The sequence below is a fragment of the Pavona decussata genome, unplaced genomic scaffold (genome assembly GCF_977016875.1).
Source record: "Pavona decussata unplaced genomic scaffold, jaPavDecu1.1 SCAFFOLD_105, whole genome shotgun sequence".
Taxonomy (NCBI): Eukaryota; Metazoa; Cnidaria; class Anthozoa; order Scleractinia; family Agariciidae; genus Pavona; species Pavona decussata.
Genome location: NW_028145519.1, coordinates 961,815 through 986,282, shown reverse-complemented (window position 1 = coordinate 986,282; position 24,468 = coordinate 961,815). Strand labels below are relative to the sequence as shown.

The 24,468-nt window shown below is 38.7% G+C and overlaps 1 protein-coding gene across 1 annotated transcript; it reads right to left on the bottom strand.

Annotated features, from left to right (window-relative positions):
* Positions 1–14: 14 nt before the first annotated feature.
* LOC146471277 (aladin-like) lies at positions 15–24,441 on the bottom strand. Its single transcript, XM_085120962.1, has 17 exons — positions 24,217–24,441; positions 23,222–23,358; positions 22,382–22,437; positions 21,863–21,954; positions 19,404–19,450; positions 16,252–16,318; positions 15,418–15,449; positions 14,669–14,728; positions 14,327–14,410; positions 12,029–12,149; positions 10,863–10,984; positions 9,704–9,764; positions 9,011–9,098; positions 8,336–8,506; positions 7,569–7,644; positions 1,599–1,683; positions 15–635 (listed from the first exon to the last, which is right to left on the bottom strand). The coding sequence occupies exons 1-17, from the start codon at positions 24,343–24,345 to the stop codon at positions 474–476; spliced, it is 1,590 nt and encodes a 529-aa protein (XP_084977088.1). The 5' UTR covers positions 24,346–24,441; the 3' UTR covers positions 15–473.
* Between the last annotated feature and the right edge of the window lie 27 nt (positions 24,442–24,468).

The window sequence follows — 24,468 nt, the reverse complement described above, 5'->3', positions numbered from 1 at the left end:
GTAACCTTTTTAAATGTGTGGACATTTTTTTCCAAAATACCTTCCTCTAAATTCTTTCTCTTTTTTGAAAACGTTCAAGCCATTTTGGTAACATTGCAACAATCTTTAGAAAATTCGGCAAACATTTCCCAGAAATGTCTTTTCTATTACATAATGTTCCCAGAATTTTTAGGCAAATGGAAAGTGCCTCAAGAGTACCAGGGGTGAGTTGCATAAAATTTAACTGCGTAACTGCTAATGCCAGACCTTCATCCCAGTCACATTCAGTATTTTAACGTCTGACGATAGCATTTACACCTGCCGCTAAGTTTTATGCAACTCGTTCCTGAAGATCTCATTTGAAGTACTGCTACAGTATCGAGAGCAAATACTACACGTAGGAAAGTTTGTTTAATTATATTAATAATTGTGTTTACAACTTTTAATTTCCTTTACAAAAATGTATCAAATAATATAATTACAAGTGGCAAGAGTTACGGCACGTACAGGTTTTCATTACTTTTCTGTGATTGGTGTGACAACAGACCATCAGAGAATTTCCCAGTTTCAAACTGTTCAAACTGGCTCAGGGAGCCAGCGAGTGACGATGATGAAAAGAGCAGTGGGATGAAAGATACGCTACCATCTGACCAACACTGCAAAAAGAACAAGCCAAATGCGCTTTAATAAAATTACACTGTACACCTGTAGATGACATCTGTCAGTTGACAAATAACCCTTTTATCATCATCATCATCATCATCATCACCACTACCACGATCATCGAAGGTGTTGTAGTTGTCATCATCGTCATCCTCATCACCATGACCACCACCATCAAACCTACTCCTATGGAAATTTTCTAGACTAGTACACCATTAAAGCCGACTTGGCAGCTAATTAATAACTAATGATAATAATTTGATAATAAAAATCATCATCATTAAAGACACTACATGTAGTTACTGTTCCATGGGATTCAAGAATGCATCCACAAAACAGTTTTCAGAGGTAGAGTTATATAAAGAATGACAAAGGCCAGCTGTGCCTTACGACCACCTCATTAATTAATTTACAAGAGCACATACATGTGTTGTTATAATGTGCAGTTCCAGAAAATATCCATACTCCCCCCACGGAAGGTCTTTTGTTTTGCACCCCCACCTCCCCTAGGAAATTCCAGTTTAGCTTCATACTTTGTCTCTAAAATTTTGACTGTTAAGATCCCCCTTTCACCAAGGAATTTCCGATGACCTTCCCTGGGATGGGTATGGATTAATTCTGGAACTGCACAATTTATTATTAAATGCAACTACTTTTGATCCAAAATGAAACTCCTTCACTCATAAATTTCCAGATAATTCTCTAAAACCTTGCTTTAAACCAACCACTCTGTTAAGGTGACCAAATTTTCATTGCCTCTTGTTGTTTGGTTGTTGGTTCTACTGTACAGCACTTAAGTGTGGGTCCTCAGAAAAAGGTTTTGAAGACTGGTATTTTTAAATACAACTGTTCAAGGAAGCACTCCGGCTAAACTTGAAGCATCACAAGAAATTATAGAGAAGAAAAGAAATATTCAGCAAATAATGCAATAACAAGGCAAACCAAAACTGACTTACAACAGTCAGAAGTGCTCCCTTCTTGAAATCTTGTTGGAAGGTGACAAGCTCTGGAATTGTACCTGGAGGTCCTCTTACAAAGCCACTGCCAATCACAAATTTAGGAACAGAATGAAGCTACTTAAACATATAAATTTAATGCAACCTTGCTTAATGACCACCCCTGTGTAGTAATATGATAGTGCATGATTATGCAATACATGATACGTATCACATGATTACTGTAAGCAGAAAGCACATGGTATAATACAGTGAGTTAAACGGATGTCTGTGTCTTCACTCGTGTCTTCAATTATATAAAGAACCCTTCGGTTACTACATTGGCGACGAGGATCCCACAAAGAAGAAAGGAGTAGAAGAACATCAGCCAATGGCTCCACCAGAAGAAACCGATAATCCTGGTCCGAGCACAAATCCGCAACAAAACATCACAGTCGTGAATCGTCAATTAAACATCCGTCCGTTCACCATCTCAAATGATGCTAACGACACAGCCGTGCGATGGGCGAAATGGAAAAAGGATATAGAGAGACAATTCAGGTTCTTCGGATTAACAGATCCAGAAGTTAAGAAAGATGGCTTAATTATCTATGGTGGATCGCAGATTGCCGATTTAGAAGATTCCCTCCCGGATTTACCCGCACAACACGAGGGCGAAGATGTCTACTCGCGCTTTATTCGGAAACTAGACAAGAATTTCCTACCAAGAAAAAACAAGGACTATGCACGATTCCAGTTTGGAAACCTTTCTCAGCAGATCGATGAGAGCATGGCGAAATATTACGCTAGACTACGAGAGATAGCAAAGAAATGCGAATTCACCGACGAAGATGATGCAATCCGAGACCATCTTATCAAGACGATGACAAACAGCCGCTTACGAGTAAAAACAATTCGCAATAACTGGACGTTGTCCCAGATCTTGGATGAAGCAGCCATAGAAGAAGAGTCCACTACTCAAGCAAACGAAATCGACCAGAAACTCCAGGACACAACGGAATCACACAAAGTTAAACAAGTCAAAAGTTACAAGCGTGACAACAATGGTATGTGTCCCCGCTGTGGTTCAAAACATGGAAAAGGAAATTGCCCAGCATACGGAGCTAAATGCTACAAATGTGGTAAACGTAACCACTACACCAAAATGTGCCGTAACACGGATCAAAGATACCGCTCAGATGATAAACAAGGTGGCAGATCGGGTCGCCGAAATGACAAGAAAGAAGATTTTCAACACGCGCCGCGACAGCCAAGACCGCCGACAGATCATCAACACCGCCGAAGACGAGTTCGACACATTGAACAAGATGCACAAGCTGCACGCGACATTTCAGAAAGCGAAGACTCTTTCGATGAGGACATCGCCAGACTCGTACAGCACATGCACGTACACCGTACAGCACAGGACACCATCGAGAAAAACAAATGCGAGATTTGGATCAATGGAACCAAAATAGAAGTTGAACCGGATACAGGCGCCGATGCAAACGTCATGGACGAACACCAGTTCAATGAATTGCTACGAGTAACGCCGGAGGTTAAATTACGCAACACGACGATCAAGCTGAAAACACTCACCGAAGATCTACCAGTTATTGGAGAATGCGACGTCACCTTAGAAAACAAAACGCGAAAAACACAAGCGACAATCGCCGTTATTCAAGGAACAATCGATTCCCTACCGTTACTCGGAAGACAGCTGGGAATGATCCAATTTGACGCGACAGGAGGACTGAAAGAACCAAATCGAGAAGAATTACAGAAGATCCACAAGATCCAAACCGGAAATGAAGATCTTAACAAGATTCTCTTTCAGCACGAAGAGAGATTTAGAGGCATTGGCAAAGCAAGAAGAGATGGACAAGACATCGAAATCCATTTACCACTTAAAGAAGATGCGAAACCGATCGCACAAAAGCCCCGCCGAGTACCATACCACCTGATGGAACCTCTACGTCACCGAATGGAAGAATTTGTCGAGAGAGACATCATGGAAAAGGTGCCAGAACATGACTCCATCACATGGTGCTCACCACTGGTTGTCCAACCGAAACCAAAAAAACCCAACGACATCCGTGTCAGCCTTGACTTAAGAGTACTGAATAAGTCCATGGAGCGCACAAGACAAGTACAAGCGCCTATCACAGAGGACTTCATCACCACTTTCAAAGATTGCAAAGTCTTCAGTAAACCTGACATGAACCACGGATACCACCAGTTCTCACTAGACGAAGAATCAAGAAAACTCATGACATTCTCAAGTCCATGGGGTAACTATCGTTACAAGCGACTCGCGTTTGGAGGTGTCAACAGCCAAGATTTATTTGATGCTGAAATGAGCAAGATTATCTCGGGAATACCAAGAGTCCTTAACAACCGAGACGATATCATGATTGGCGGAACCAACTGGGATGACCACAATGCCAACTTAGCAGCTTTACTTCAACGACTGAAGCTCCACAACCTTACCCTACGTAAGGAGAAGTGTGAATTTGGAAAATCAACCATCGACTTTCATGGGCACCTGTTCACTGCCGAAGGATTGAAGCCCAGTCCCAGTAAAGTCAAAGCTGTCAGCGAATGCAACCCACCGAAATCTAAAGAAGAGCTTGTGTCATTCTTGCAAATGATGGCCTATCTATCACGTTACATCAGCAACTTTTCCAACCGCTGCGAACCGTTGAGAAGACTCACAAAGAAGGAACACAGCTTTGAATGGACCGAAGCTCAGCAAACTGCTTTCGAAGATCTGAAGACTGCAATTACTTCAGCACCAGTTCTCATCCCATACAAGCCAGGTCGAGAAACCATGGTCATATGCGATGGCAGCCCAACTGGCCTTGGAGGTGGCTTGTTCCAAAAGACTGAACATGGTTACCAACCAGTCCACTTTGTTAGCAGATCATTAACAGACACCGAGAAACGGTACTCTCAAATAGAACGAGAAGCACTGGCTGCAGAGTTTACCACCACCAGGCTACACATGTATCTACTTGGAGCACAGCACTTTCAGTTAGCAACTGACCACAAACCGCTCCTCCCACTCTTCAATAATCCAACTGCAAAGCTACCACCAAGAATAGAGCGAATAGTGATGAAGATGCAGAACCTAGACTTCACTGCAGTACATATACCGGGGAAATCCAATATGACTGACTACCTTTCCCGACACCCATTACCAGAGGTCCAGCAAACAAAACATGAACGCTACATCAAAGCAGTCATTGACGCAGACCACGCGATAGTCATGGACACTATCCGATCAGCAAGTACAGAAGACAAAGTGCTGCAGAAGTTGAAGATAGCACTTAAAACAGGGAAATGGAATAGAAACGATCCAGACCTGATACCATACTACGACGTAAGAGCAGACATTTACGAATCCGAAGGAGTCCTGCTGAGGCTCAACAGGATTATCCCACCAGAATCACTGCGAGACAAGATTGTCAGCATTGCTCACAAACAGGGACACTTAGGCATTTCAAAAACAAAAGAACTTCTCAGACGGAAGTATTGGTTTCCCAACATGAACAAACGCATCGACGATATTGTTAGCACATGCTTCAGCTGCCAAGTGACCACCAACACTCAGCACACTGAACCCGCCAAGATGACGGAACTGCCAGAACGACCGTGGAACACCGTCGAGGCAGACTTCTGTGGCCCATTTCCTAATGGCGAATATGTACTCGTTGTAACCGACCAGTACTCAAGATACCCAGAAGCAGAGTTCATCAGCTCAACATCTATCAAACCAGTCCGAAGAAAACTGAAGAAGATGTTCGCCACACATGGGGTACCACAGACAGTGCAAACCGATAATGGACCGCCATTTAACTCAAAAGAGTTCCAGACACTTGCAACAGAAATGGGATTCAGTCACAAGAAGATCACACCCAAACATCCGAAAGCTCAAGGCCAAGTCGAAGGTTTTAACAAGCTCGTAAACAAGATAGCGACAATCGCAAAACAGGAAGGGATAGATGTACGCGAAGCAACCTACGACATGCTCCAAACATACAGGGATACACCACACCCAGCAACCAGGAAGACACCCTATGAGCTAATGATGAACAGAGAGATCCGGACGAAACTTGAACACTTCCCATCATCCATACCAACACAGGATCAAGAAGTCAGAGTCAACGACCGAAACTACAAAGAACGAATCAAGCAATACCACGACAAGCGATACCGAGCGACGGAACTGCACCTAGACATCGGGCAAGCAGTCATCGTAAAGCGAGACAAGAAACGAAAAGCTGAGACGCCGTACGAACCGCACATATATGTCGTGACCCAGGTGAAGGGATCAACCATCATCGCCAAGAGGTTAACTGATGGCAAAAGTATCTGCCGAGACAAAGCAAAATTCAGACGTCTCAAAAGCAATACCAGCAACACCGATTCCAACGAAAGGGAAACAGGAACGCAACCTCAAACACAGATACCACCTGCATATCTCCCACAACCACCAGCAATAGCAGCACAGAGGGTGGATGCAGCTAGCAACGATGCAGAACATAACCAGGCCGCACCGGAACCACTCAGGCGATCCAACAGAAGGCCTAGATCAGTCTTCGAAGGACACTTAAGAGATTTTGAACAATGACAATTAGAATTTGAGAAACACGTGAGAGAATAGCTAAGAATTAGGACACCGATCGGACATTGGACATAAACTGTTACTGCTATGTAATCGCACGAATCATTTATGATTATATTTTAGTAATAAGAGATCTTGGTCGATTATTTTTACATTCACGATTTGTACAGGAATGTACTGAAAAGGGAGGAATGTAGTAATATGATAGTGCATGATTATGCAATACATGATACGTATCACATGATTACTGTAAGCAGAAAGCACATGGTATAATACAGTGAGTTAAACGGATGTCTGTGTCTTCACTCGTGTCTTCAATTATATAAAGAACCCTTCGGTTACTACACCCTGTCTGGCCACTTTTTGTGGCTGGAATACAAACCAAATTGCAGCATTAAATCTTATGTAAAAAAAAAAAAAACCCTGGTGAGTTGCTTATTCGACCAGGTTTATAATTTGTGCCACTTTTTTGCTGTGTACTATTTTGCACCAGTGTACTACGTTACTTTTTAGTAATATTTCCTGCTTTCGGGACAATGCATGACCATACATATTTAACAATAATTTCTATTATTCCACTTGTAAGTGCACATTGGGTAGGAGATGATATATAGCCAACAAGGTGCGTAGCACGGAGTTGGCTATACAATGCAATAATTTACAGTATCTCATATCTAACAAACATGAGTGGGATCAGATATTAATAATAATATTAATAATAATAATTGCTTTGCAAGAACAACCAGAAGACAATTTACATATAAGGGTTGCTGTTTCTCGGGCATGGTATTATGGCTCATATACCGCGCCTGCTAAAGCCAATCAAATCCCTGGAGTTACATTATACAATGATTCAGTTTTTTATGAAATGGGTTATTGACCTTGAGAGAAAGGTCATAACATGCTGATTTTTTTTTCACCTTAGTGAGGTTTTCTAACACAAACAAAACATTTGGTATCTTCAAGTAACATTCCCTACATAATTTTAGATTGAATTGAAAAAAGGTAAATTCCACATGGTCCAGTAGGATTTACATGACTTTTTAATCATAATTTCAAGCTTTATGTCACATGGTAAACAGGTTTTGCTTCAATCAATGAACAAAATGTCCAGTTCCAGAAAATATCCATACTCACCCCACAGAAGGTTTTTTGTTTTGCACCCCCCACCCACCGCCCCCCCCTCCCTAGGAAATTCCAGTTTAGCTTCATAGTTTGCTTCAAAACATTTTGACCCTCCCCCCCCCCCCCCCCACTAGGAAATAATGATGACCTTCCATGGGGTGGGTATTGATTTTTTTTTTCTGGAACTGCACAATTAGATTTTTTATAAAAAATAATTTGAAAAAAAATGTTTGTATTACCTCGGCATAATTTCAAACGTTGGTTTTAATCTTGTTTTGAACACAGCAACCAGTTCTTGAGCTTGTTTCACTTCATCTGAGCATCAAGAAAACATAATACAAAATTATCAGAATTTTAAGTGACCTGGATGGATTGGCTGCGATGGACTCAAATAATGCAGTGCAGGAAAGCTTATCTGGAATAAAAATTACTATTTTCATGAATTCAGTGCCCAGCTAGAGCATGTGCTGTTATTAATAACACATTTCCAAACATCCATCAAAGGAGCAATTTCCTTTGTTTTCTCCTAGACTACACATGAATTATTAATGAGTTTAAGAATGTACTTAATTTCTGTAACTTGCAACGTAATATTCTCGTGAGCATTGCAGAAAAAAATGCTTGGTGTATGAACAGTACTTTAAAATTAATGACAATAATAACCTGCACTGTCCTGCTTCTCAGGATTAAGGAATACTCTGGATTTTTAATAACCTACAGTACATCTACATGCATGGTACAATGTACAATCTATTTAAGATCCTGTAAGGTCTTCAGGATCCTGAGAGAGATCAACTTACTGTCAGTATAATTTATTTTAGGAACCTACAGGATTTGAATAAGATCTTAGAAGATCCTGGTCAGGGTAGAAAATAGGATCAACTGTGTAATTTGAATAGCATACATGTAGTTAGGGTGTTTGTCTTGGCTTAAAGACTTACATGTACTAACAGAGAATAAGTGCTGGGGAGAGCACAACTTACAAATATATATACACATACTGTACCTTTAAATATAACTGCCAATCTTTCACCAAGAGGATCCCAAGCCATTGAGCGAACAAGGCCTCCCACTTTCACAGATTCTCCTTCCACCTCCCAAGTGTGGGGCGTCAAATCCGCACACCTCACAGCCAGTCGCGCACCCTTGGCCATTAGTGTACTGTTCTGTTTGTCACCTTCAAATCACAACAAAGGTGCATGTTTATACACTATGAACTATATAGATGCTGCAGCAATATTTGAATCACGACTATAAACCCAAGTAAATTTAAAAGTGCTGACATAATAATTTTCAAAGTTTTATTTTCAGTGGAAATTCAAGGACTTTCCAGGACAAAAAAAACACAGTTCAAGACCTTAAAACAGACTCCTGAAATTCAAGATACATGGAAACCATGAACCATGAGACAGCAGTTCACAAAAACATAAAAAAAAATATTATACACACACAACACATACTGACCAAGTAGCAATTCACTTTCCAATGTCATATAAAAGCAGTGATGCACATACACATACCGATATCCTGAAAGCATTTTCAAGATGCATGGAAACCACAAACCATGAGACAACAGTTCACAAAAACATACATGTAATTATAAATTATACACACAACACACACTGACCAAGTAGCAATTCATTATCCATAATTATAAAAGCAACAATGTTAATACGCAAACCGATATCCTGAAACTGTAGTGAGTAAAGAGCAGGTTCTTCTGCCACAGAAAACACAAGAATCTTCCCATCTGGGCTCCAACATGCCGCCTGGAGTTAAAATTTTTTCAACAATTAAAGGGTGGACAGCGACCTACGTGTACATGTGCATACAGTGTATGTATAGTGTATTTTCGATTGCATTTTGTTTTTTTAGCTTTAGGCTCGATTTCCACCACTCCCTCGGGTCCGGCTTTCCTCCCCGGGAAGACGTCTTTTTTTTGGGGGGGGGGAGGGGGGGTGGGGTGGGCTCATTTTCCTGAACAGCAACAACCCTGTGACAACCCTGTGAACGGCAACCACCCAGGTACCGTCACACTGTATACTCAGTGGAAAATTAAACACTTACCAATACTTACCTAGAGGGAAGGGAGGGATGGGTACAAAGCTTTTTTCTGCAACTATACAGTCATGCAGCAGAACACAAGCAAGATGGTTGACATCAACAGGGGAGCTGTAAATTTACTGAGGCCCTGCAAAACCCTAGGACTGCCCCACCTACAGCTGGCCAGCATTGTCTTGAGTATAACCTCACCTAAATTACATTTAGCCCCATTAAGGAAAATTTGACAGCAATATATTTTCAGTTACAATAAGTTCCCACAGTTATGATAGAATAAGCATGCATGTACATGTATTTATGTGAACGTAATCACCTGACAAGTTCCTGCCAAGTTTGACCACTTTTCACAAGTCCACGTCTGAGTCTCCCAAACTCTGTAGGAGATTGTACATGTAAATAGTGATACAATATTCAACCATCACACACATATGAAGTTATTATTGATCCATGTGAGAAGTTTGGAGTGCACGAGAAGTGTAACAGTTAATTTGCTTGAGGAACAGCCGAGAGCAACTCTAGCTCCAAACTACCCAAGTGCATCAACCAATATTTTGTTGTTTTATAATGCAGCTGGAAATAAAATATATAAAAAAAAAAAAAAACAGAAAAAAAAATCGAAAGTATCGGAGCAACCTTATAAACGATATTGAAAAATAATTTTATTTACTTCATATACATGTAAATATATAATAGCAATGTATCCAGGCTAAAGATTTCAGTACCATCTGGAAGGTATCAAAGGGAATCAATGATGCATTTTAGGATTTCATCTACAGACTCAAAATTTGGAAGCACTTTATTTTTACAGCACCTCAGAAATGTACTGAGTGTTCAATTTTCATCATGAATAGACTGTGAGCAGTCTCTTTCTTTTCCTAACTTCTGTAGCACGCGATAGATCGAGCGCAGCGCACGATTGATCAAGCAAACGAGGAAGCCGCGACCTGAGAGAAACGCGGGCGCAGAGAGAAAGGAAAAAGAAAGAGACCTCCTTTTCCTCCTCTCACCAATCCCTCCTCGTTCGCTTTTCTAATTTGCATAATTTTGCAGGCGCTTTTGCTTGCGTGATCTGAGGAAAAAAGGAGGACTGCTCGCAGTCTACAACATGAATTACAGTGTGTATTACATTTTGGAATTTCATCAAGGAATTTAAATGTTACAACCACCTTGTACAGAATAACAAACATCAACATAGGAAGATACTGGTGCATGTAAGTAGCTTTATTTTGAAAGCTAAAACACAAGCATTATTTTCTCAGACTTCAAAGTTACATGTAGCGCTTACAAGTTGGTTTTGAATTCACATTCCTTTATCACAGGAATTACTTAGCCACTTAAAACATTTCCATTATGCCATCACAATTCAGATTAACCTCCATCAAGAACTTGCGCAAGTTAGAAAAATGTCCACAGCATTTAAGATTAAACTCTGTATAAGTATGCACATCTGACATTCTCATCAACAATCCCACCTGAACAAACTGGAAGGTGTTGCAGCAAACAGATTCCTCTCGTCTGGAGACCAAGCTGTAAGAGTCACTCCACCCCCAGCTCTGTATAAAGGAGTGGCTGACTCCAGGGAGATGTCCCATATCTTGCATGTTTAGGAGAGATTTTAATATAACGTTAATGCGGTTATGGATACAGTAGAACCCTTTGGAGAGGGGGCTTCAAATTATGACTTCAGTGATCAATGTTTCTCTCCAAAATGGAGCAAAAAGATCAGCAAAGACCAGGCTGTAGCTGTATACAGTAGAACCCTGCTTTATGGAAGGGGTTCAGGGCCCGGTTGTTTGAAAGCCGATTAACGCTTCTCATGAGGTTTACATCCCACTCATAAGTGGTAAAGTAAAGTCTTTTTAAAAACTGAGGATCTTTTTCAAGAGTCTTCATTGATTAGTAATTAATTATGACTACAGTGCTTTAGATCATCTTGGGATTGTTAAGGGCGATTTACACCGTACAACTTTGTCGCATGCGACAAGCTTACAACAGGCCTACGACACAAACTGTTTCATGTAAATCAAACCTACATGTACAACTCGCTTACGACTGTTGTGTACATCACATAAAATGTCATAGGATTTTAAAACATGTTCTAAAATCCTACAACAATCATAGGTATAGGCAATGTTGAATGACGAGAGGTTTGTGCAACTTTTTGCATGATGCAAGCAGCGCGCCCTCCAGAAATTACATCCAACAGTCACAAGTAAAAGTTGTAACATCTAAATCGGCCTTTTCTGTTTCCTTCCAAAATTGAACAAAGAGATCAGTAGACACCAAGGTCTTTTCAGCTGTATACCTTACCTCCTCACAGACATTCTTTGCTGGCTTGTCATGTCACTTACTGCTCCTCCACAAGGTGTGTGTGTGTGTGTGTGTGTGTGTGTGACAAAATGAAACAAAGAACGTCTGCATACATGCAGGAGGCTACTGTGTACCACACCATAATTATTGTAAAATAAATGAAATGCAAATCATTTATGGACATTTAGTTGAAAACAAAAATTAATCTAAAACATTCAATAAGACTAGACTAAGTTCATCTGTGAGTATTTTTTTTTTTGTTAGCTATATAAATGTCATTAAAACAGAATTATTGTAATTTAAGTTTATGATTTACACAGGAACCTACCATCAAGTTACTGTCTGCTGGCGACCCGGACACCAGCAGCTGTCCACTGGGACTCCATGAGACAGTTGTTACTGGTGCGTGACCTGGGTAAGTAAGATTGCGAACAGAACTACTGCCCAGTCTGCAACATGACAGGAATCAAAGGCAATAATTAAATTAATTTTATTAATAAAATATTAGAACTTGGATTTTAGTAGGTATAATTGTGTACCTGTGTGTATGTACGTACAAGCCTCACTTGTATTAATTTTGTAATTAACATGAATGCAATTTTTAAAATAGAAAGTGTTAATAAATTTATTATGTACATACATGTAGGAGTGACTGAGTTGGTTTGTAAATTCAGAAGGTGCACTTGTTTGCAAGATTTGGACATGTTCCATGTACCAAATTATTTTAAAGTGTGCATGCATGTGCAAACAAAAGCACTTTAATTGCTGGTTAAATCAATAGTTGGGAAGTGTTTGAAAACACTTTAGCTAGTTTGGTTCAGAGTTGGCTTGGTTGATTTTATTCAATCAGCAAGTTGGCCAGATCTATTTCATTCAGCATGTCATCTGCATTATCTTAGTGGGTTCAGCATGCATGTTGCTGAGTATTGGTATTCCACTTAAACTTAGACAAGTCAGCAATCTCTTTCTACTTCTAAGTTCTGTAGTGCGTGATGAATCTAGCAAGTATTGAGGGCCACTTTTCTAGTTATTTTGCACATTAATTTTATTTGCACTTTGCGCATGTGATCTAAGGAAAAAAGTATGACTGCTCGCAGTCTAGCTTAAACTACAATGGCCGAGCAGCTAGATGCACATGTATGCCTCACTGATGATGTCAAATTTGAAAATGGAAGAGGAGGGGTGCATTATACACCCTTCTTCCTGGTTTTAAGTAACACAAAAACAAAAGAGACTTGTTGACTTAATTAGTACAACTTGCAAGAAAAACCTAATCAAGATTCTCTTTGGGACTAATTCAAGTTGGTACTTATTGTTTGGCCTTTTTGACCACAGCATTCCCAATGCATAGGTTTCTCAGTGAAAAAACAGTCTTCACTTTTACTTGCTAAGCTTAAATTTACATGTATCAGGGCTCGAGACTAATTTTTTTTCTCACTAGCCCAGTGGCTAGTGACAACCTTGATTTCACTAGCCAAAACGAATTTTCTACTAGCCAGAACTTTCAAACATGGGGGGAATTGTGGAAGGGTAGACATTTTAACTTTTAAATTATACAATGTTGATAGGGAAAAAATGTCGCAAACTTGTAGACATGACTTCGTCAGGTTTTTTATTGTCATCCCGTTAAGCCAGAGAAAATGATGTGTAATGTGTTAAGTCGAGAATATACTGCAAATCCTGAGTAAGAATGCATCTCAGGTTGCCCGAAATAAGCTTCGATGAGTCAGAGTCGGAGAATCATTTAAAATCTTGAACCGTATTTAGAAACTAAAGACGGCCTTTTCTCAATCGGCAAGCATTCAAACATGTTCATTTGGGCGCGTATTCCCAACAAACATTTGCATAAAAGCAATGTGACGGACTGTATACAAATAGATATGTTTAAAAAAGATGAAAGAAATATCACCTAGTTTTTATTTATTTTTTTATATTTAGTTCTGGTCAAGACAAATTGTCAAATTTGTTTGATTTACATTTCACTGGTTTTGTTAGCTTGTCGGGCGTGTTGTTTATTTATAATAGCAAACATTCCTTCCAAAAATGTCGATTCACACGTCCTTGTTAAGGTAATTTAACTTTACTTTAATTATAATTAGCAAACATAGGAATTAAATGGATTTCATAATCATAACTCCTCAACTTCCACAATAACAAATCCTTTTTCTTAAAGCGTTCGCGTACGTGACCAGTCAACCTCGTAGTTGTTGTTCATGTAAATTGCAACCCGATCGCTGATCAACACTGTGGTGACGTTATGCGTGTTTTCACATGCAACTAATTATTGGCAGAAAAAGTTTTTTTATCGCTTGTCGCTCGTTACGGAAAAGGCCTGAAAAAAAGTTACCGTTCGTTCGCTTTTTGGTATTTCAGTATTTCCACATTCTTTCATATTTGTCAACAGAGTACTTGTTAGCTCTGTTCTCTCAGAGTCGATTTCAATTTGCGGTTTCTTTCCACCATAAAAATGCCTGAAATTTTCACTAGCCATTTTGGCTAGTGAAAGCCCAAAACCCACTAGCCAAAACTGCATTTCAGCTAGCCTGTGGCTAGTTGGCTACCGTTAGTCTCGAGCCCTGATGTATCCAATTACCGGTAAGTATTCTTTTTAAGTGTTAATACAAACCTAACAATGGGGGATGAAGGGTCCACAGTCCACACAAAAAGACCATTGTCACAGCCAACAACTAACACTGAGCCTGATAGCGGTCTGAAAATAAAACACAGAAAAGTTTCAACAGGTACTGCATGACTTCCAATACAAATGGAGTGTCCAAAAACGGGAAAAAAAATAAATTAGCAGAAAGTGCTTTTCATTTCGTCTTGAGTGTCAATTCAGTTTAAACTAATCTTTTAAAGTCAAGGATTCCAACAAGCTATTCAAAACAATTTTTTATCAATACAGTGAATATAATTAATCATTTCTGACAGTGAATTATAATTGAATTTGGTTACGTTTGAGGCTTACCTCCATGCAACACAACTAACAGCTTTTTGTTGCTTGTGTTTCAGCAAAGGAACTATATCACTAATGGGTAAGATACATGTCAAGAGTCAATAATTTTTTAATCAAATGTTTCAAAGACCTTTACAAGGTTTATGAAAGCATTTTGGTTGGGGTCAAACATGGCTAAAATTACTGCAAACTTATAGTGTTTTGGCTGATTTTGAGCCTGCAATGCAGAAATCATGGAAAAATATCTTATCTGATTAAAAAATATTAATAATTTAATATAAATTATATATTACAAGATAATATAACAAAAATAGTAAGTGGGACTTCTTAGCAAAACTGTCCAGTGCTTTTTCAAAGGATCTCCTTCGTGCACTCTTCAAGTATTCCTGTATTCAGCCTTTTGCTCAAGTGATGCACAAGTCCTTCAGAATAGATATACAGGCCTAAATGTGTCTTACATGTACTGTAGGCCCAATTGGAATGTACATGTAAGAGTTGCTGGAATTGCTACCCCCCCCCCCCCCCCCTTGCCCTCCCCTGTTATAGTGTTTGCAAAATTGCAGAGACCTGGTACAGGTCTCTGTGCCAGAGACAAGTTGTGTGAGCATACACATGAGAGGAATTCATTAATTTTTCACAGGAAATACAAGAAATTCATTTGAGAAGCTCTTTTCTGGAGACAATCATTAAATATATCAGTTTTAAAATTAATTTTAATAATAAAACCTCATTGCATCATAATTATTGTAAGTTGTAGATACCTTGACAGTGTATGCACTTTTACGGAATCATCCTAGACAAAAAAATAGCAAAACAAGTTCAAATTAAGCTGCTGCATGTACATGTAATAAAATATAAAATAAATGTGGTCCTTTAAAGTTTCAGGTTCAAGACTTACAACATCAATCACAGTTCTTTTAAGAAATAAACTACGAGTAGTTATGAATAATGAACTGACTCTATGCCATCTTTTGTTTCATTCAATCCCATTTATTGTAATCACCTCTTAGTTCGTAGTTTGAGGGGGCCTAATCTCTTAAAACCTCTCTATAGTTTCTTTTAGGTCCCCTCACCACTTTTCTTTTCTTGTTATTTTATATTGTACATTTCATTTATTTGTGTGGCAAACTAAAGTATATGCATGTAAAAAGTTTACTACTGGCAGTGAATTGCTTAATATTACATGTAAGTTTAGTCATTATAAATGTATACCCTTGACCTCTCCCTTCCTCTGTTGCTGACTCTCCATACGTCCTTAAGTGCCTTTGTACGATGTTCCTCATCACTCTCACCCTCCTTCCCTTATTACTTCAATCTGTCCCACTCTTCTTCCATCCTTCCCTCAGTTCCTCCCTTGATCACTCCATCCATTCATTCATCCCCCCTCTTTCTATCCCTCTCTCCTTCCAACCCTCCCTCCCCACTTCCACTCCCTCCGCCCATTCATCTGCCCTTTCCTCCTTCCTATCCTCCATCTTTCCATCCCTTCCTCCCTTCCAGCTGAACTTACATGTATAACTACATGTACATACCCTGTACAGCTGCTGTGAATATAATAGAGGTCAATCTTCACATTTTTATTGAGCATACAGTACCTGCCAAGCTATGACAAATTTGGCCGCATGAGGATGCCATGCAAATGCTCTTATAGGTGATTTCTCCCTGTGAAATACAATACAATACAATACAAACTTTAATAACACAGCCTGAAAAGGACTTTTCAGTGACAACAATAATTAATTTACAACATTATACATGTATGTCAAAGCAATAGTAAATCTAAAAGTTACAATGATGCAATGATTTACTGTATATAAGAAGAGTAAAAATTAAGCTAATTACGAACGGTTGCTAAAAGTAACAAGATAAAAACTTTATGCAAAAGCTAAGACAGACTAGAAAGGAAAGCGGTGAATGAGTTGGCTTGAAGTTTATGCTTAAAAATAAGAACAGAGTTTAAAATGAACCAAAAGCAGTAAAAGAAGGAAAATGATTTCACTTTTAATAGAGGGTACATGTATGGCGAGCAGTTATGATTAAAGTGAACAAGACTGACAGTGCTTGTAAGAGGGTGAGCAAGCCAAAACACATCATGTCTTGAGTGTTATTTATTGAATATTAATTTTTATGCACAGCGAATGTAATTCTCTTTACTTGTATTCTACTAAAATCATTGTTTATAATTGCTTTGAGTTAATATGCTGCATAAATGTTGCAACAAATACATTTGTTTAAATAAAAAAGAAAATACATTTTCCATTAAAAAAAATGTCTTGCCAGGTGTTTGACAGCAGTTTCTGTATGATTGGCTGCAAATAATAATTTTATAGAAAAACTGGGTGATTTAATTTGCAAGATAATGCTTATCATCTTTCATCAGGTTACAATTCAGAAATTAAATATCAACACTTGTTATCCCAGAAGACCCAACATTAGCAGGGTACATGTCTAGTTCCTGTACAGCTTTCTCCTAGGGCATCATGGTCAATTTGTTTCAGTGGCATATCCAGGACAAAAGACAGAGAGAGGCCTTGGAACTAGGTACACTGTAGCCTCCCACTCAGTAGTTTGGTTGGGACAAGGTAATACGACTCCCCTAACAGCTGTGACTGCATATGGGAGGCTGAGCAACTAGGCACTGTATGTTGGATGATTGATGGGATCATCTCTCTAAAATGTATGAATGTTTAACCAGGAAGTGACTCACAATTATTTACACTGTAAGTAAACACACATCAGGGACCTATGGTGTATGTACATGTAATATCCACAAGTCAAGGGTCATTCATATTTCAAAGTGATGATAAAATAATGGCTTATTCTACTTTGCGAAACAAAACGAAACGAAACAAAATGAAACGAAATATGCTGCAATAGGTGACAATCGGCATGAATGTCTTAATAACGTGATTTCAAGACAAATGGCTGCCTTTGCAAGCTTATTTGATGACAATAAACGCCATTTTTACAATATTACTATTTTGCGAATTACCTTTTAAACCCAAGTTAACCATCTGTGGGCTTTAAATATCAACCTAAGTTGTCTGTTATGCATTTTTCATTTCTCTTTTCGCTCTTAAACCTTGTCCTGGCGATAAAGAAGCTTGTTTGGCAAAATAGTTTGGCAAAATGGGTTGTTCCAGAAAAAATCCACACCTCCCCGACGGATGGGATTCTGGAAATTCTCGCGGGAGGGGGGGTCAAAGACTCTGGAAATCCAGGCGGGAGGGGGGTTGAACTTAAAAAAAGTCTTCTGCCATTTCAATGGTTTACGCGATTCGAACATTTAGTACTTCGGTGACACTTCAGCGCTCTCAGACCCTGAAAATAGTAGAAATATTTTGTTCACATATTTGTCACCTAAAATAAATGATAATCTAAGTTCCTTCGCAGGTCCTTTTATAGCAGAAAATGCGAACAACAAGATACTAAAGAACGAGCCGTCGCAACATTGTTGCAACGAAGAGTTTGAAACGCCTGACACATTTCTACTCGTACCAGACCCAGCGCGCCACCAAGTCCGTTGTGTAATTTCACGTCTCGGTTGTTGCATTGCATTCTTAGCGTGGATTCCACTGCGTCAGGCAGAAGAATTTTTTACTTGTGCAAGCAAGGATGCAGAGCTATCAGCTGAAGAAGATAATTCCAAAGAATTTTGGTCCAAACATTCCCTCTTCATCGAAAATACTCGAGAGGAACTTGCAGCCATCGGTACCTCGAAAAAACGTTTGGAAACGTAAGTTATTGCGAAAGCAATAGCTAGAAGGAGGAAGTTGTTGGACGGGTTCCTGCAACATATACAGTGGTAACCTCTCTGAAGTCCCATCGTCCGTAGCACAGTTGAACACGCAGCCAGTGCGTTTTCTGCATGCAGTTTTAAGATTCCATGGGTATTGTCCATACACAAAGGATGAACTCGTTCGCTTTTTCGCATTGTTGCTCCTTTCTTTTTTTAGTTCCATGCGATAGAGTTTCTAATATTACCCAAAGCTTTAGAAATTAAAAAAGAACATCTTCTAGACGTGATTGTGCGTCTTTTCTATTAAAAATAAATTAAATTTAAGCCTAATATTTTTTTTCCGGAAATCCAGGCGGGAGGGGGGGTCTTTTGTTGTGGAAATTTTCAGACAGGAGGGGGGGTCTTGTGCTTCAGGAAATCCAGGTGAGAGGGGGGGTTAAGAAACGACCCCATCCGTCGGGGGGGGGGGGGGGGGTGGATATTTTTCTGGAATAACCCAATAGTAATTTTTAGCATAATAGCAATTTTAAGCAAAATTACTATTTTGCCAAACAAGCTTCTTTTTCGCCAGGACAAGGTTTAAGAGCAAAAAGAGAAATGTAAAATGCCCAACAGACAACTTAGGTTGATATTTTAGGCGCATGGATTGTTGACTTGGGTTTAAAAGGTAATTTAGAAGCCGTTTCGCAAAATAGTAATATTGTAAAATTACTACTTTGCGAGATGGCGTTAATTGTCATCAAATAAGCTTGCAAAGGCAGCCATTTGTCTTGAAATCACGTTATTAAGACATTCATGCCGATTGTCACCTATTGCAGCATATTTCGTTTCATTTCGTTTCGTTTCGTTTCGTTTCGCAAAGTAGAATAAGCCTAAAATAATAGCTAATTTTTGTATTTTAAAATCATGGGATTGTCCATGACTGGATTTTGTTAATCACAGGCAACACTTATAGTTATCCTGTATTATTATTTTTATTAATACATGTAAGCAGGTTTTGTTAGTTACCAGGATGACACAAGGGAAAAGGCATTGATCATTTCTTCTCTTGATAACTGAAAACAAAAATACATGTGAAAAAACTGCATAATTATACAAACTTGATTCACACAACTTAGCAGTGTATAAAAATTCATGCACCTTCCAGGAGAAATTGCAACTACATCAGTTTCTCAATTTTCATATAATGTAGGAAACAATAAAAATAGGCCCGCGATGCGTGCGTGTAGCTACTGCATTCTTGTTTCCATTGCTATGTGAATACGGTGCTGTTTAGTATGGACAGCTATTTTAGAAAAGGTTGTCGTACGCGTACGCTTGGGTACTCATAGAGCGACAACCTTTTTTGAATTAGCTGTATACAGCTATTTCATCTAAGGTTGTCGCGGCTCAAGTGTACACACCCAGACCGCAAAGGAGCATGTGATGTAAAAAGTAAAAATGAGTGGTTATTCGACAAATGACTGACATACTGCAAGATAGAAATTGGTCGGGGCTCAGCCCAAGCAATAGCCTTGTATGACTCAAAATTTTATTTTCAATGGATTTTTCTCAGAACGCTCAGATGCAGCTAACAATGACATAAACATGAGGCATTGTTTTCTCATCAAGAGATAAAAGTCCTTGTGTAAGTGGCGTCTGATTTGCTGTTCATGAGGTACAAAAATAATCTGATGTAGATGCCGCTAACAATAATATAAACATGAGGCATTGTTTTCTCATCAAGATATAACTCTTGTGTAACTGATGTCTGGTTTGCTTTTAATAGATATGTTAAAAGGGTTAATTACTACATTAGTTTCCGTAATGGATATCTCTGTAATGCGTGTCTTCAGATAAGACCTTTAGATGTCGTGTGTGTCAAAGATCATTCATTCCTGTGTTATCCTTTGTGAAAGCAAGAGCAACCCACCCACCTCACCCGGGTTTAGGGTGTTGTCTCTTCAGTAGTATCACATTTGAATAAGCATCCGTTTACCCCATCTGCTGAGTCTGTTTGTGGTAGTAATTACACTAGTATTTGTATTTGAGACAAAAAGACGTACTACCAGATTCAAAGTAAGAAAGGCTCTAAACAATAAGTTTGTTTGTATAACCTGTAAAGTCTATCGAAATTGGACGCTTATCAAATTTACTACCGGCGTTATCGTGCACCAAGAAAATCAATCGTGATCCCAAGGTCTCTGACAGCCGCTTCGGCATGCTTGTAAAATCACAAGCGGACCACCCTCTGTTTGTGTCGTGTAATGACTGTTTGCAACTCGAGACCTTATATTCACGCGACACGATCGGTTGAAATTATTACTGAGTAGAGATATTTAAAGACGCCTTTTACTTTTATGTTGAAAAAACGTTTCAAGGAAATGTTGATTGAGTAACGCATGGTGTTTTTTTTGCCATTCCAAGCCGTAGAAACCCTTCTCTGGCGCATTTACTGTTCAACAGTGTTGCTGGCGCCAAGAAAATCGATCGTGATCCCAAGGTCTCCGAAAGCCGCTTCGGCATGGTTGTAAAATCACAAGCGAACCACCCTCTGTTTGTGTCGTGTAATGACTGTTTGCAACTCGATACTTTATATTAAAGCGACTCGATCGGTTGAAATTTTTACTGAGTAGAGATATTTGAAGACGCCTTTTACCTTTATGTTGAAAAAAACGTTTCAAGGAAAGGAAATGTTGATTTAATCACGCGTGGTGTTTTTTTTGCCATTCCGAGCCGTAGAAACTTTTCTCTGGCGCGTTTACTGTTCAACAGTGTTGCCGGCTCTAGTTCGGCCGGTACTAGAGTCTTGAGTCTCAAGTTGCAAACAGTCATTACACCACACAAACAGAGGGTGGTTAGCCTGTGGTAAAATCAACTCTGTCCATCAAACGGTAAAATCGACTCTATCCATCAAACCGATAACATAGTAGCTACTCGCGCATGCGCAGTAGCTACAAAAATCAGCAAAAACAAAGCAGTGGACTTGTTTTTTAAGAAGCCATTTTGATTCATGTATTTTATTCTTTAAGATAACAAAACAAAAAACCTGGTTGAAGTGGACTTACATGTAACTTAATATACTAACATAAATGCTTCTGATGAACTAATAAATGCATTGGAATATATAATAATAAATGTTCATAATTAATAAAGTTTAAAAACCAAGATGGCTTTGGTACATGTACAGTACATTTTTGTTTTCACTGATTATTATTTAGTAATAAAAAATATTGTATGTTCAAATGTTCTGTGATTTGTATTAATTTCCAAGTACTATTACAGTTCAATCTAACATATGTAAAATAATATAGAGACTTCCACCAAGCTGGCAGGTGACCATTAGTGAGCTGAGGTTCAATTTTACATTGTTGTCACATTGCACTACAGCAGCCGCAATTCCAGTGAACTGGATGTTGTATTTATCAACAGTTAAAATATAATAAATTAAATAACAACAAATTACATAATGTAGTTTTGTAGCTTACATTTAAATGAGGAAACATTCTGCCATACAATGAAGAAAACCATGTAAAAACAGCGTCTGTACCACCACTCAAATGCCACAGCCACAATGGAACTTCAAGAAATTAATGAACAAAAAATATAACTGCGGATTGCTAAAACACATACAATCTTACATATTAGAACATCACACTACATATGACATGTAAATTGATGTATATTGCATATTTACAGTCTTAAAAATTAATATGACCCAGTGGCCTTTTCGAACTTTTAGAAGCCAACACCCTAAAATATTCATGTAAAATTCTCCTCACAATGAAATGCCTCCCTTAATTAGTTCAGTGAACAGCCAACCCAGAACCTCTCTTTCTGGTTGCATGTACATATACATGTATGTACTTGTAATAAAGTCAATGCTCTAGATCTTAGCAGATTTACTGATAGACTGTCAAGAAAATTACTTTTAAACATCCTAATTAAACAACCTGTAAACACAGGAATTTAAGGTAATATGCAACTATTATGAAACCTCACTGTACCTTCATCTTTGTTTCTCTTGACTTCAAGCAACATTTCAGAAAATCCTTTAGAATGCCTATTAACAGAATAAAATCAACAATCAATGATACAGTGAAACATTGTACTTGTCTAATAACACAATATCAAAATTTACGCAACAATGGGAGAAATGAGATAATTAAATGCCTTCCCACATTTTTTGCAAAAAAAAAAAAGATATTAGATTACTAGTAATCTAGAGATTAGGGAGTGCATTCAATGATGTCATTCCTAGGCTCTCTCCTTTGGTGATGATGTCATCCGCCACTGCAAAATCTGTGGGTAATGTCAGACACACATTCTAAGATCCATTCATTCATCATCCTGTATAATCTTGACTCCAATCTGTATTAGGAGTGCATTCTTTCTATTATTATTGTGTCCAATAATAATAGTTTATTGATTTTCAGCACTTCGGTATACAATACAGTGCAAATTAAACTTATTTCACAAGAAACTTATACATTTTGTATCTGTTTGTTGCACTAATTAAAATCAAATTACTCCAGTTTTTGTTCTAGTGTTAGAATTCAATCACACCATAAGAAAAGCTAATAGGATATCTCAATGGGCATCTGTGGCGAGTTATAAGGACCAGAAATTTGAGTTATCGGGGTAAATTTTGATGAAAGGAAACGAAATTTAGTTCAAGTTAGCGGGGTTTTCGAGTTATCAGAGTTGGAGTTAACCAAGTAAAAATGACTGAAAAGTTGGGTCAAATCCAAGGGAATTGAGACTCAGTTCGAGTTATAACTTAATAACTTAATTAATTTTTTAATAATTTTAATTATAACTATAATGATGCTACTATTAGAACTCACCAAGTATTGAGCAGCTTTTTATAAACACTTTCCTCCTTTTGTACAAATGGACACCATTCTGAATCTGTTGACTTTGATAGGCTTTTTGATGTTTTGACACTGTCTGTGTTCATACTGACAGAAGGGTAATTAAGTCCCTGTTGATACAAGAGTTAAAAAAAAAAAAAAAAAGAAAGAAAGCCAAATAAATAAGTGGTGTTCCATGCAAAGAAAACAAGGAAAAAGTTCTATCTGGGAGAGCTGGGGATTTGACAAGTAACCTGAGTGATGACCATAGCAGGGGGGGGGGGGGGGATCCAAATATTTGTGTAGCTCTATCAATCTATTCTCTAAACCCAGACCCTATTTCAGACCAAAATACATTGATGTAATTTCCCAGTAACCATTTCCAGACCTGGTTTCTACATGTACGTGTAGAATCCATGCCCTTTTCTATGAAATCTGGCCGTTTTCCGACTTTCAGTTCAAAATGGTTAAAAACTATACCCAATTTCAGACCAAAACGGCTCAAAAACTACACCCTTTGGTGCTTCACATACCTATATAGGGCTACCCCCTGACTCCAGGGTGTACATCTGATAGGGATCTCTCCATCAGATAATTTGACCAAAATTTGCATTAGAAGTACCTAAGAAAATCGTGAACACTAAGAATCATTTCTGGAAATGTTTATTGTTCTGTGACCTGAACCGGGCACAGGCAGCTAGTCTGAACAGAATCATAGAAGGTAAAAGTGTGAGTCCAGCAAACGGGAAGCAGAAAGTTCAGATCACATTCCCGGCCTTAAAACAAGTGTATACTACCCGATCGCTACAACATAAAATCCCCCCTAACTTTATGTGCAACGAACGGATAGGATATAAGGCTATCACCTCATTGATCAACGGGGTTAAATAGTGGTGATCTCGCTTGAGATTGAACATGTTTTGTACTTAAACTGGTTAAACAGATGTCGATACACGTTACAGCTTGACGATGAAAATTGAAATGCTTACCTGTGTGGCGGGAACATATTTCGACAACTTTGCAGTCTTGGAACTTTCAGCTATGAGTCTCGCATTAAATTCACACAGCGTTATTTCTCCTTCCGCAGGAGGCGGCGGAAAAACGGACAACGAAGACATTGATTTCAGAAAACCCGTTCTCTTCAGCAATCGAAAGATTAATCGAAAGATGGCGGGAAGATGTTTCTACATGTACCAGGCGTTCTCTTCCATTTGGGTCGGGAGAGACTGGGTACTTTGGCG

What these genes read in the sequence shown, in the direction of transcription:
- LOC146471277 (XM_085120962.1), bottom strand. Translation starts at nt 24,345, where the DNA reads ATGTCTTCGTTGTCCGTTTTTCCGCCGCCTCCTGCGGAAGGAGAAATA. An exon ending in CAAGAGAAACAAAGATGAAG is followed by an intron (nt 21,955 to 22,381) that starts GTACAGTGAGGT and finishes AATTTCTTGAAG; the next exon opens with TTCCATTGTGGCTGTGGCAT. An exon ending in AATTTGTCATAGCTTGGCAG is followed by an intron (nt 15,450 to 16,251) that starts GTACTGTATGCT and finishes TTTTTTGTCTAG; the next exon opens with GATGATTCCGTAAAAGTGCA.